The sequence below is a fragment of the Siphateles boraxobius genome, unplaced genomic scaffold, assembly GCF_051911475.1.
Source record: "Siphateles boraxobius isolate OS27281-9 unplaced genomic scaffold, OSU_SipBor_1 254, whole genome shotgun sequence".
Classification (NCBI taxonomy): Eukaryota; Metazoa; Chordata; class Actinopteri; order Cypriniformes; family Leuciscidae; genus Siphateles; species Siphateles boraxobius.
This window is the reverse complement of record NW_027508870.1, coordinates 279541-293623: the sequence shown is the minus strand read 5'-3', so window position 1 is coordinate 293623 and position 14083 is coordinate 279541. Positions and strand designations below refer to the sequence as shown.

General features: G+C 36.6%; 1 protein-coding gene across 8 annotated transcripts; it reads right to left on the bottom strand.

Annotated features, from left to right (window-relative positions):
- Window positions 1–31: 31 nt before the first annotated feature.
- LOC143751388 (soluble calcium-activated nucleotidase 1-like) lies at window positions 32–13218 on the bottom strand. 8 transcript variants are annotated; one of them, XM_077243965.1, is made up of 5 exons: window positions 13032–13195; window positions 11861–11954; window positions 3809–4435; window positions 2872–3075; window positions 32–2139 (listed from the first exon to the last, which is right to left on the bottom strand). In XM_077243965.1, the coding sequence occupies exons 2-5, from the start codon at window positions 11919–11921 to the stop codon at window positions 1769–1771; spliced, it is 1263 nt and encodes a 420-aa protein (XP_077100080.1). In that variant the 5' UTR covers window positions 11922–11954; window positions 13032–13195; the 3' UTR covers window positions 32–1768. The 8 variants fall into 8 exon arrangements, with proteins under 8 accessions (XP_077100080.1, XP_077100081.1, XP_077100082.1 ...); XM_077243966.1 differs by having other exon boundaries at window positions 3809–4432; window positions 11794–11954; window positions 13032–13191; XM_077243967.1 differs by having other exon boundaries at window positions 3809–4432; window positions 11794–11957; window positions 13032–13173.
- Window positions 13219–14083: the final 865 nt, after the last annotated feature.

The following is a 14083-nucleotide window of genomic DNA, read 5'->3' as shown; positions in this document are numbered from 1 at the left end:
GGAAGGAACACCTAAAAGAAATCAAACTGTCTCAAATTAATAATACATTTTTATTTGCATATTCAGTTTAATATGTGCGTCTCACCATTATCTTTTAATTATTGCCATAAATCAAAGACATATCATATAAACATGTCCAGTAGTTCTTACACAGTTCTTAAATAAAATGAAAACACTCAGCAACAAATAAAACACTAACACTTTACAATAAGCTTTCATTTGATAACATTAGTTAATTGCATTATACTAATACATTTTTAAATCAAAAGTTGTATTAGTTAATGCACTAACATGAACAATTATATTTTACTAACCTTAATGATTAATAAATAATACATATATATTGCATATAGCTAATGCATTAATTAGGTAATGTTAACAAATTAGACCTTATTGTAAAATGTTACCAATAAAATAGCTTTTGAGGTTGTGTAGTTTTTAATAAAGGCATTTTTTAAGACAATTATTCCCATTATAATATTGTTCAATGCACAGATTTATTGAGTTTGTTTGGAGATTTCCTCTATTATTGCATGTTTGTCTTCAGTCCTGAGAGTGTGTAGTGACGTGTTCTGCACAGAGCGCACACACACTGCTGTGTGTCTGTAAATATGTGTGTTTGTCCCGTGCGCTTGTGTTGATCCATCACTCCTCCGTCTCCCATCTTTAGATCATATCCCATTTCTGTCCCGCCAGTTTACATTCACTTTAGACAGGACTGGCACCGATATCTGCGTTTACATTCATTGATAATATGATTTTTGGAGATCATTTTACTATGCACATGGTAGACCCTGGTTTTAAATGGCCGTGCTATTCTTTTTTTTCTACATTTTCCAGCATGGACGAGATAACAGCTGTCGTAAAAATCTGACGGAACAGATATATAATCATTTTATTTATAGACAAATGAAAATTATTATGAATTATTATATATCTACAGATCAGATCCAGAATTCTGAAGTGAAATAAAGTAGCGCTGGATCAGTATTATCTGGGAACCTTGTGTGAATTAGAAATCACCCCCCCATGCTTGGAAATGTCTTGTCGTTATTATAGGTCTAGCTGTATGATATATCATAAACAGAAGAATGTGCCTTACTGCACGCTGCTATACATGTCAATCATCTCCATATAATCATTCTGTTTGTTTTTGCTCTTCTGATGATTTTCCACCAAGTGTATAGTTGTGGTGTAGGTATAGCGATATGACCCAGCATATCAAATTACTATCAAAACACTCCCACACAGCCTCCATTCTTCGCAAAAGATGGATAAAAAAAGCGCACAGGAAACAAAACTCTTGAAAAAATTATAAACAACCCGAGTCCTATTATCACACGACTATAACTCGGTGTTCAGGAAATATGGCGGGTCATTTGCGGGGGAATTTTTACTTTACAATGACATGGCCGATTCGCACGGGATTAAGATCACAGACGACCTCCGCAATTATTACTAATGACTAGAGGTCACCAGGTCATACTGATCCCGTGCGAATAGAGCTAAAGCCTTAGTCAAAGTCTATCTTTGTGAAACCGGCCCCGGGTCTTCATAGCTCTGCTTCCTGTGATCAGTAAAAACACAGGAAGTGATCAGGTGTAAACAGGCCATAAAAGATCAGATTTTTTCGTGCCAGTGTAAACGCAGTCTATATGAACTCCAGACCTTCATCAATCGTTTTTGTGTGTTTACGCGTGTGCAACATAAGCCGATCAGTGTCAGGTGTGAGTAAAGACAGGATATTCCGTGCCGATGTAAACACAGCCTATATGAACTCCAGACCTTCGTACTTGACGTCCCCGATCTTGGTGTCGGGCATCAGGATCCGGCCGTCCAGCGTGAAGGCCGTGATGTAGCTAGCGATCCGCCCCGCGTCCTCCTGGGATTTGAGCGCTAGTATGATCTGGTCGTCGGTGTCGGGGATGAACCTGAAGGAGGAGAAGCCGAGCGTGGGCTTGAGCGCGCCGACGCGTGCCGCTGAGATCTGGCTGAAGTCGCGCGCGCAGCTCAGGATCAGGTTCGTGCCGCGGCGCTCGTCTGCAGTTTCCTCGTAGCGCTCGGAGCTCGCGCGGCGCGGGAGGAAGAACCAGCGCTGGAGACGCTCGCTCCACACGCCAGACTCGTGGATCAGATAACCTGACAACACAAGAAGAGATATAACATTATATACATTAAAATACTATACAACATAAGATAGAAACGCATTCTTCCCCTGGCTCTGTTGTCCCGGCTCCATCTCTACATCTAACTCCCGCTGCTCCTCTTCCGACTCCATTGTGACCGATCACGCAAACCGCGCATTTTTTTGTTTTCATATTGGGGCTTCTGGGAAATGCATGGAGTTGCCTTAATTTATTTAGAGAGTGAAAAAACTCACGAAACAGAAAAGTATCGTCATGTAATCCATTGATTTCAACAATGTAACTGTATTCTAAATACCAACTATTTAAATTGTTTAGGTTTAGGGGTCGGGTTAGTGTGTGCGTGTGTGTGTGTGTTTGTGTGTGTCGGTGTGAGATGGGTAGGTTTAGGGTTCGGGTTAGTGTGTGTGTGTGTGTGTGTGAGATGGGTAGGTTTAGGGGTCGGGTTAGTGTGTGTGTGTGTGTGTGTGTGTGTGTGTGTGTGATGGGTAGGTTTAGGGGTCGGTTTAGTGTGTGTGTGTGTGTGCGTGTGTGTGTGTGTGTGTGTGTGTGTGTGAGAGATGGGTAGGTTTAGGGGTCGGGGTTAGTGTGTGTGTGTGTGAGATGGGTAGGTTTAGGGGTTGGGTTAGTGTGTGTGTGTGTGTGTGTGTGTGTGTGTGTGTGTGTGTGTGTGTGTGTGTGTGTGTGTGTGTGTGTGTGTGTGCGTGTGTGAATGATGTCCACTCACCGGGTGGTGTAATCTCTGCTGCTCTCTTCAGAGCGTTATATCTCGACACCCAGTTCTCGTGCTCCACGTCACCATTAAAGCCGACCACTTTGACCCACTCGGGGTTGTTGTTGACAAACTCTCCGCTGACGGTGGTCCACTCCTTCCCGAGACCCCCGACATACAGCCGCTCGTCCTTCACTGCCATCCACTCCGCTTTAAAGCCTGCAGGCAAGGTCAAAGGTCACGGGCAAGGTCAAAGGTCACAGACAAGGTCAAAGGGTCACATTTTTGAGCAAGACAATGAGAATGTGCATCTAGCGGATTCATTCCTTATAGTACCTGATAAGATAATAGGATATACACTACCATTTAAACGTTTTTGATCAGTAAGGTTTTTAATGTTTTTAAAAGAAGTCTCTTCTGCTCACCAAGACGGCATTTATTTGAATAAAAATACAACAACAACAAAAAACAGTAATATTGTTAAATATTATGACAATTTAAAATACCTGTTTTCTATTTTAATATATTTTAAATTGTAATGTATTCCTGTGATCAAAGCTGAATTTGCAGCATCATTACTCCAGTCTTCAGTGTCACATGATCCTTCAGAAATCACTATAATATGATGATTTGATGCTCAAGAAAAATTTATGATTATCATCAGTGTTGAAAACAGTCGTGTACAATTTTATTTCAGGATTCTTTGATGAATATAAAGTTGAAAAGAACAGCATTTATTTGAAATAGTTATTTTGTAACATTATAAATGTCTTTACTGTCACTTTTGATCAATTTAATTCCTCCTTGATGAATAAACGTATTGATTTATTTTATTTATTTCCCCCAAAAATAATAATATTTCACTTTTTTACAGTATTTTTTAATCACATGAACACAGCCTTGGTGAGCGCGAGAGACTCTTTCAGCAACATTAAAGATCATACAGCTTTACCTTTAGAAACACTCCCGTCTCCATCGGTCAGGATGACCCACGGCACGGCTCGGTTCCCCTCGATCCGGTACACGACACCGGTCCGGTCATCCACGCTGTACAGGTGCCCGTTAAACGCCACCAGCTCGGACAGCTCCATTCCCCGACCCTTCTCCGACAGCTGAGAGTCCAGAACCAGCGAGTCCGGATCCCAGTCCACCGACACACTGTCCCCGCTGTCGGACACCAGCACATGTCCTCGCTTCAGGAGACTGAACCACGTGTTGTCCTTCTGGCTGCGCGAGTCCGTGTCCAGGTCCGCGATCACGCCGATCCGGTACCGGATCCCGCTAGCCGTGTGTTCTGGAGGACTGAGCGGATACGTGTCGTTGTAACGCGATTGGGTCTCCATCACACCGGACACGTCCCGACTGGAACGCAACTGGCGCTGGCTCTCGGACCGGGGCTCGGAGGAACCGGGTGAGTTCTGGTGCCGGTACAGGAGGACGCCCGCCGCTAGCAGAGTCGCTACAGTGATGGCTCGCCATCGGAACCGGAACCGCGGGTCGGAGACGGAGCTGGTGACGGAGGAGAACATGGAGGCGCTGGGGACGGGATTGGGAACCCGCATCGGGTCACGGCTCCCTGCTGACACAGAGAAGACAAGAATCATTTCACATCTAAAGCTACAGATTTCATGCAAGACAAAACCACTCAGTTTCGGTCCATTTCGCTTTTATAACACAGAAAACATCCAAAAGTGTTTATTTTATTGCACTTGATATATTTGCGTCTGTCAATCTTTAAATATATTTGATTTTGTCGTTCCACTTTCCATGATGAAACATCTCTTGCACATTGGGATGTAAATCCAAGATTTCATGCAGGACAAAACCACTCATCAGTTTTGCTTTTATAACACTTCTTCATTCACACTAGTGAAAAGAAAACATCAAAAATTGTGTATTTTATTGCACTTGATCTTTTTGTGTCTGTCGATCTTTAAAGTCGGTGAGTTTGAGTCAGAAATATTCATTCTAGCAGCTTCACACACACAGCAAACTTTACATGATGTTTTTTTATATATAATTCACCTGATTTATAGGACATTTCAATCCTAAAAATATGGAGAAATGTCTGTTGACAGTATTTTCTGATTTATGGAGTGATTAAAACAGAACTCTAAAATTCAAAAAAAATTAAATATGTGACAAAATCAAACAAGAATCATGAATCTGGCTTTATCCAATGTTCAGATTTCTGTGCTGGAATTTTATGCAAAATAGTGCATATTTAATTAGATGATGCATAATTTGTATATTTCAAGTCCCCCTGTAGTCAATAATTTTATCCCTTAAAACTCATCTTTGATCACCAAATTTATATTTAAACATTTTTTCCTTAAAAATAATTCTTTTCTACAGGCAAATCCAGTGTTTTTCATGCTCTGGTCAGTTTCGGTCTATTTTGCTTCCAAAATATTCTTCATTCACACTAGTGGAAAGAAAACATCCAAAAGTGTTTATTTTATTGCACTTGATCTCTTTGCGTCTGTCGATCTTTAAGTCTGTGAGTTTGAGTCAGAAATCTCCACTTCAGGTTCACACACACCAAAATTTACAGTTTCATTCATATCTATAATCTGAAGGTTTGTTCATGTACAGTATCATTCACCTAATTTATATTCCTAAAAGCAATTAATTTATTTCTGTCTGTTGACAGTATTTTCTGATTTATGGAAACAGAAATCCCCAAATCTCCTTTAACCTTAACTGTCACCTGCCCGTATACGGGCAACCGAAATTTACTTCAAAATATTACTATTAAATCCTAATTTAGTCATGACAAACTATATATCGTTGGAAAGGTCTAAGACTCCTTAATAGATATTTTAGCGCTGTTTTTTTCTTACAAATTTTGTATGAACAGTAATATATGAATTTATGACAAGAGTGCACCTCAAAAAATCGACGTCATTACAGGAGTTTCTGACCTTTGTCACAAAAAGTCGACGCACACACTTTTAATAATTGAAACTTTGGTTTTTAATGCTAAAACTTCATAATAAAACATAATCTAGTATTTGTCAATAAAAAAAGATGAAATTATATTTTAAAAAGTAAAGTAAAAAGTCCTCTAAAAAGTATACTATATTATATATATATATATATATATATATATATATATATATACATATATATATATTATTTTTTATTTTTATTTTTTATTATTATATCACATATTTTAGTAGTTATCATAAATTAGGTATCATTTGAAAGCTTACAAACTCAGAATTCATCCTGTAAAAAACATTTTGATATTGGACGTTGCGTCACCATAGAAACGGTATTTTTATTAGGCCCCTCCCCTTTTGGGCATCATCATAATTTATTATCAAAAATGTTCTAATCTTGACAAAACACATATTGTCAGAAAGGTCTGAGTCTCAAGGTTCCATATTTAGTGACAGAAGTGATATTTGGATAGAAATGTATTAATTTGTTACAGCAGAATGCATACAGTTAAATTCAATGGAATGCAATGGCACCCGGTGGCTATTTTTGGTATAACGCCTAAACAAAATCTCATGGGAACTTCAATTTTTGTGATATCAACGTTAAATTTGGAACACAACTTGGTTAGATATATAGCTTTCATTTTATAGTAATTTTATAGTAAAAAATATTTTGTAAAATATTTATTTTATATTAAAAAAAATATTAATAAAGTATATTTACTGTAAATTTTAACTTCCATAACTTTTTCATACTTTAATTTTTTGAAGTGCTTTCACTTCAGAAATAATCTGCTGAGTGTTTTCTTTAAACAAGACCAAACTTAGGTCTATATTCCAAAGCATTCTTGAATTACAACCATTTAGGTTTGTATAGTGCATTTTAATGTCAATTATCAAAAGGGGGGCTGACAGTTAAAGGGTTAATATGTCAACAAAATCAAACCAGAATTATGAATCTAGCTTTATTCAATGTTCATATTAACATGCTGGAAATACATGCAAATGAGTGGATGTTTAGTAAGATCACGCCTCATTTGCATATTCAAACATAACATTTCAGGAAATCTGATCAAACCAGATAATTGTAGTGTGATGAATCAACTGTGGAGAATATGATGAGATCAAACTAGTTAATTTTCACCTTCAGTGTCTTTAAAACACACAACAGTCTCTTACTAACAAACAGCAAGTCCTCATTCAGATGCGGAGTTTATATTCGTCTGATCAGATTTGCTGACGCCGGATTCCCAAATCACATCCTTAAGGAACAGGAATGCTGATCATATGTTTGACTGCCTCAATGCAAAACATTTTTTACAGGTAGGACATAAAGAGGAATTTCAAATTAAATCTCAAACAATCATAGAAAACATGCACGTCCATAAAATGATGAAAATCAGGTGCGCACACACACACACACAAAATGTGGCTTGCAACATCATGCCTGAGCTCATTAAATAATAAGATGACCTTTTTGCATGAACGCTGAGCACTGAAACAACAGCAAACATCACTGTAATGATGACACGAGGGAGTCCAGCACTAAACACACTGTTTAACCTGTCGGAGTCATTACTACACGCTTCGTTGAGTTATTACACGCCAGGCAACATCACATGAACCTCGGCATCAGAAAACAAGCTTTAACTGTAACACACAAACGCTTCTGAGAGACACGAACCGTACACACAATCCCAGCACTCCTCGTGTAATCTCTGGCATGACAACCTTGACTTTACCTGTGAAACGTGAGACTAACTGGACCAACCAGTGCACAAAACTGAGCAATTCAAATCAAATTCATATTTATTTCTCTAAAACATTTATGCCAGTCATTATCTGTAAAAAAAAAAAAATTTGCAAAACAAGTATTTTCAATAGTAGATTTTTTAACCCAGCTGTGTGTAAAATATAAAATTAGGCTACTTAATAATTCCCAGAAGAAAAAAAAAGTTTCTTCGTAAATAAATCACACTTTTGGATCCAACTGTATGTAAAATATAAAATTACTCAATCATCCATAAAAAAAAAGTTTCTTAGTAAATAAATCACACTTTTGGATCCAACTGTATGTAAAATATAAAATTACTCAATCATCCATAAAAAAAAAGTTTCTTAGTAAATAAATCATATATCATATCAGTAAATAAATAAAGCATGTTTTAATGTCCAAATCCTACAACAGATATTCAACTAAACTCACTCTTCTTCTCCAAAAACAAACTAATATAGTAATTGTAAATAGTAATAAATAATAAGCACTACTGAAGAGGATTGAACGATTCTCTACCTCTCTTTCTGCCTCTCATGTCTGTGTCTGTCCGTCTCTCGTGTCTTTATTATCAGTCTCTCCCAGCGCTCATCTGAGATCACTGAGCCGAGCAACAGTGACGAGGCAAACACTGAACCCTTACCTACTGAAATACACATTAACCTTCACACCACAGATGCTGAAGTGCACTTCTGTGCCAGAGGTTACAGTAGAAACCCCATAAAACACCTCGTTCTCAGATCCAAGACCAGTCCTTCTCTAAACCTGTATTACCTTCAGAAATGTGAAACCTGAATTAATTTGTTCTCAGGAACGCCCCGCAGATTAAAGTCTAATAATGATTTGTATAGACTGTTTTTGCGATCTCACCAATGCTGTGTAGATCATCTGAGGTCAAGTGAGATGAAAAGTCAAATGAAAAAACCTGATTTGTTTAGTAAATTATTGAAAACCAGATTGAACGAAGTTCTCTCTGTATCGGATCACTCACAGAACCAATCAAATCAATTAAACTATAAAACTATAGTAATAAGATTCTAGTTTATAAAATTCAGGTAACACTTGATATTTTATTACATACACTATACTATAATACATATATATGTTTGTGTGAAATGTGTGTTAGTAATCTGATTACGTAATGCACGTTACTTGTGATGCGTTACTTTACCTGTTACATCAAAAAACTAATCAGATTACGTAATGCATGTAACTTGTGATGCGTTACTTTACTCGTCACATCAAAAAAGTAATCTGATTACGTAATGCACTTTACTTGTGATGCGTTACTTTACTCGTTACATCAAAAAAGTAATCTGATTACGTAATGCACGTTACTTGTGATGCGTTACTTTACCAGTCACATCAAAAAAGTAATCAGATTACGTAATGCATGTAACTTGTGATGCGTTACTTTACTCGTCACATCAAAAAAGTAATCTGATTACGTAATGCACTTTACTTGTGATGCGTTACTTTACTCGTTACATCAAAAAAGTAATCTACTTACGTAATGCACGTTACTTGTGATGCGTTACTTTACTCGTCACATCAAAAAAGTAATCAGATTGCGTAATGCACGTTACTTGTGATGCGTTACTTTACTCGTCACATCAAAAAAGTAATCAGATTGCGTAATGCATGTTACTTGTGATGCGTTACTTTACTCGTCACATCAAAAAAGTAATCTGATTACGTAATGCACGTTACTTGTGATGCGTTACTTTACTCGTCACATCAAAAAAGTAATCAGATTACGTAATGCATGTTACTTGTGATGCGTTACTTTACTCGTCACATCAAAAAAGTAATCAGATTGCGTAATGCACGTTACTTGTGATGCGTTACTTTACTCGTCACATCAAAAAAGTAATCAGATTGCGTAATGCACGTTACTTGTGATGCGTTACTTTACTCGTCACATCAAAAAAGTAATCAGATTACGTAATGCACGTTACTTGTGATGCGTTACTTTACTCGTCACATCAAAAAAGTAATCAGATTACGTAATGCACGTTACTTGTGATGCGTTACTTTACTCGTCACATCAAAAAAGTAATCAGATTGCGTAAGGCACGTTACTTGTGATGCGTTACTTTACTCGTTACGTCAAAAATCTAATCAGATTACGTAATGCACGTTACTTGTGATGCGTTACTTTACCTGTTACATCAAAAAAGTAATCAGATTACGTAATGAATGTAACTAGTGATGCGTTACTTTACTCGTCACATCAAAAGTAATCTGATTACGTAATGCACGTTACTTGTGATGCGTTACTTTACTCGTTACATCAAAAAAGTAATCTGATTACGTAATGCACGTTACTTGTGATGCGTTACTTTACCTGTTACATCAAAAAAGTAATCTGATTACGTAATGCACGTTACTTGTGATGCGTTACTTTAACTGTTACATCAAAAAAGTAATCTGATTACGTAATGCACGTTACTTGTGATGCGTTACTTTACTCGTTACATCAAAAAAGTAATCTGATTACGTAATGCACGTTACTTGTGATGCGTTACTTTACTCGTTACATCAAAAAAGTAATCAGATTACGTAATGCACGTTACTTGTGATGCGTTACTTTACTCGTTACATCAAAAAAGTAATCAGATTACGTAATGCACGTTACTTGTGATGCGTTACTTTACTCGTTACGTCAAAAAAGTAATCTGATTACGTAATGGACGTTACTTGTGATGCATTACTTTACCTGTTACATCAAAAAAGTAATCTGATTACGTAATGCACGTTACTTGTGATGCGTTACTTTACTCGTTACGTCAAAAATGTAATCAGATTACGTAATGCACTTTACTTGTGATGCGTTACTTTACTCGTTACATCAAAAAATGAATCAGATTACGTAATGCATGTTACTTGTGATGCGTTACTTTACCTGTTACATCAAAAAAGTAATCTGATTACGTAATGCACTTTACTTGTGATGCGTAACTGTACTCGTCACATCAAAAGTAATCTGATTACATTATGCATGTTAATAGGGATGGCCCGATACCATTTTTTTTCAAACCGATACGAGTACGAGTATTTACATTTGTGTACTTGCCGATATCGAGTACCGATACCGATATTTCTACCGCAAAAGTAACTATAGGCTCCCAGAAAAGAAGACAGAAGACTATTTTAGAACACAGGTTAGAAGACTGTTTTTATTTTCTTCTCTGCTTGTTTTAACAAGTCTAAAAATAAATAATAATGAGTAAAATAATAAATGTATTAACACACTAACCATTGTTCATTTAACATAAAAGCAAGCAGTTACTGTGTGCATGGTCTGACATGACTGAATGCGCCCAAAGTGCGCTCCCTTAATAGTCTAATTCCTAAAAAGCTGACAGTTCATCGCGATCTCACACATCTGTTATTATCAATGAAGCTGACTGCACAATGAATCTTTCATAATATCCACACTTTGTTTGTTATAATTAGAGGATTTGCCAGCATACAGAATTCAGCTCTAAACAAAAAAGTTTTGAGCAGTGAGGGGAGTCTATCTTAAATGCTTCTGATTAGCCATTGCGTTCAAGAAATCAACACACATGTCTGTGATTGGCTACATCGCTCAACGCTACAAACATGTTATGAATAGAAACTCTGGCCTGTAAATCGTTTCTATTTTGTTTTAGTTGTTCTTCTTGCTTTTCTGCAACAGATGAATGAAAATCTATTAGTTTTAATATGTTGTATTCATAGATATTTCTAGTTTGCGGGAGTCCCGCGAATCGTTTTATTCTCCCGGAACCCGCACACACAGAGTGAGTGCATTACCGCCCGCGCCCGCGCTCGCACTCGCCCATCAGATCTAGTGCCGCGCCGCACTCTTTTGCGTTGGGAGTGCACGTCCCTATGCCTCAGTTCATCTTGACAAAGCACTCGCGGCGGCCAGTTTCGTTTCGCAAAATGTACGTGGTATCGGCGAATTTTTATGAGTACGAGTACGAGTATATGAGGACAGTATCGACCCGATCCCCGATGCCAGTATCGGTATCGGGCCATCCCTACATGTTACCCACAACACGGCTCTTTTCAGATGAGATTGAAAACACTTGATCTCTATTTTTTCCACCGTCTGAAAACATCAATAGATCAATGCAGATTTCAGTCTGAGGTTTTCTCAGAGAGCTTCAGTAGAAATGTGTCGTTTTTGAACAATCAGAATTATCAGCTAATATGGTTAAATTGACATACTCTTGTAGACTGGAGGGAGCATGAGCGTTTTCTACATAGTCTGAGTTGATGTTCCTCAGAGTTGTACCTTCACCGGTTGTAAAGATCTTTGATGGAATCATGTCCTCATGTTCTGATATCAAAGACATGCAAAGTTCAACTTGAATGAAGTTCTTCTCTGTCTGCTGGTCAAACGGGAACAAACTCAATTGCATTAGCAATAATTGAAGCTGTATTATATTTTTGTATATATTTGATAGTTTCCACATGATTTTATATAATTTTATTCATTTATTATTTGTTAAGTACACACAGTATTACTGTGTTATTACTATATTATTTTTAATACAGTATCTCTTCACTTCAAACGCATATCGACCACTGAAGTTGACATCTGAAAATCTATTTGAAAACTGTGTAAAAAAAAACAAAAGTTTGAATATTGTTTTTCAATAAAATAGCAAAAAAATCCTGCCTGAGATTGTCAATTAATGCATGAAAGGGTTAATAATACTTTATATATTTCCTACTAATTCACTGTTAAGCATTATATATTGTAGTAATGTTAAATCATGTTCTTAGTGAAAGTTATTATAACGCGTTACCAACAGAATTTAGCTTTTATTAATATGTTCTCCAAGTATGTAAAGTCTGAAACTCCTGATGTAATGTTACAATATTTGTTAATACAGATGAAAGTTGGAATAGTTTGCCTATCTTTGATGGCGTGATCATGTACTTAATCACTCAGAACATATTTTTGTCTCCTGCAGAAGGGAAGAGTTAAACTTTAAAAGCCCGGAAGTGTCTGCGCATGCGCGGAGCTCCTGCAGCTTTATTTACATAATTCCATCACAAACATAAACAGAAACACACGGCACATTAAATCTCATCACAGATATCAATTCTGTAAGATTTGAGCTTTCTTAATGATTGTCCGAGCGGAAAAGTACTAATTGTTAACTAAACACGGTTTTCCTTTGTTTTTAAACCTCATCAACATAACTTTTAACGTTACACTGTTAAACGAAACTTCGAACGTTTAAATGTTTTCTCTTTTTTTCTATAGTGACTCTAGCGATGATACAATGACTTTTCTTAGAAAATGTGATTTTAACTACAAGCATAACTTAATAGACTGAAGAAACTCTAGGCAGTTTTTATTTTTGCTGAGTAACTGAATTTAACCCTTTAAAAGCCTAAGGACAAGACGCTCTGCATTTCCTGAATATTTATTTCCGATTAAATCATTTACTTACTGTATTCCTCTGATGTTTTTCCTCAGTTTGGTCTTGTGTGATAACGAGTTATTTCATCCCCGCTCCATCTTGTGTTTCCGACACCGTTTTCTCGGCCGTTCAGATCGAAACGAACCGCCGGTTGCCAACACACCGGTACTGCGAAGCCCCGCCCACTCTTGAATATTAATTACGTAACGCCACGCTCGCCCAGTACGCTTAGCTGATTGGTTTAAAGCAGACGTCGGCAAATTATTGCAAAGTCTGCTGGCCAATGAAAGAATCACGGACTTACATATTAATTAGGTTACGCAATCTTTTTTTCCTCTTTTTTTAAAAAAAAATTATCCAACGACCTTTTGTATAGTATACAGAACTTACATATTTATACATCCCAAAAAAACAAACAAAAAATATTTCTTGCTTTCTTATTGACAATGTTCTCCAGACTGGTGCAATAATCCTTAATCTCCTGAAGAAAATGAATGAAATTTGTCTTGGATCTTGACCATTTCTTTTTGTGTATATGCATTTTTCCCAAAATAATAAAAAGCTGTACAATAAAAGTTAAATTATTATTATTAATTTCATTGGAATAATACATACATATCAAAATCATTTAATTTAATTATAACATTTGTTTTCCTTCTAATGAAATTTTCCACATCCACCCAAAAAAACTGTGTATGAACAATTACAAAACAGATGGATAATAGATTATTTTTCTATTGAACTAAAATCACATGAATAATTAAAAATCTAAATTAAACCTCTCTAACACACTTTTAGCTGGATATATACCATGTACAATTTTAAATGTAACCTCTTTTACTTTATTATTTATTTATACCTGAAAGTCCTGAAGATTGGCAACCAACATCATCGAATTCTGATTAATATTCACGAGAAAAGCCTTCATCTAAAATCACGAGTTTTGTTTTACTAATTTTATTTGTTTTACGAGCTAATTTATTTTAACTAATGTAATAAAACTGACCTTAAATTATGCTACGAATATTAGAAGTGTACAATGAGTTTGCCTTGTCTGTGAATTCCTCTTGACACGCTCCTCT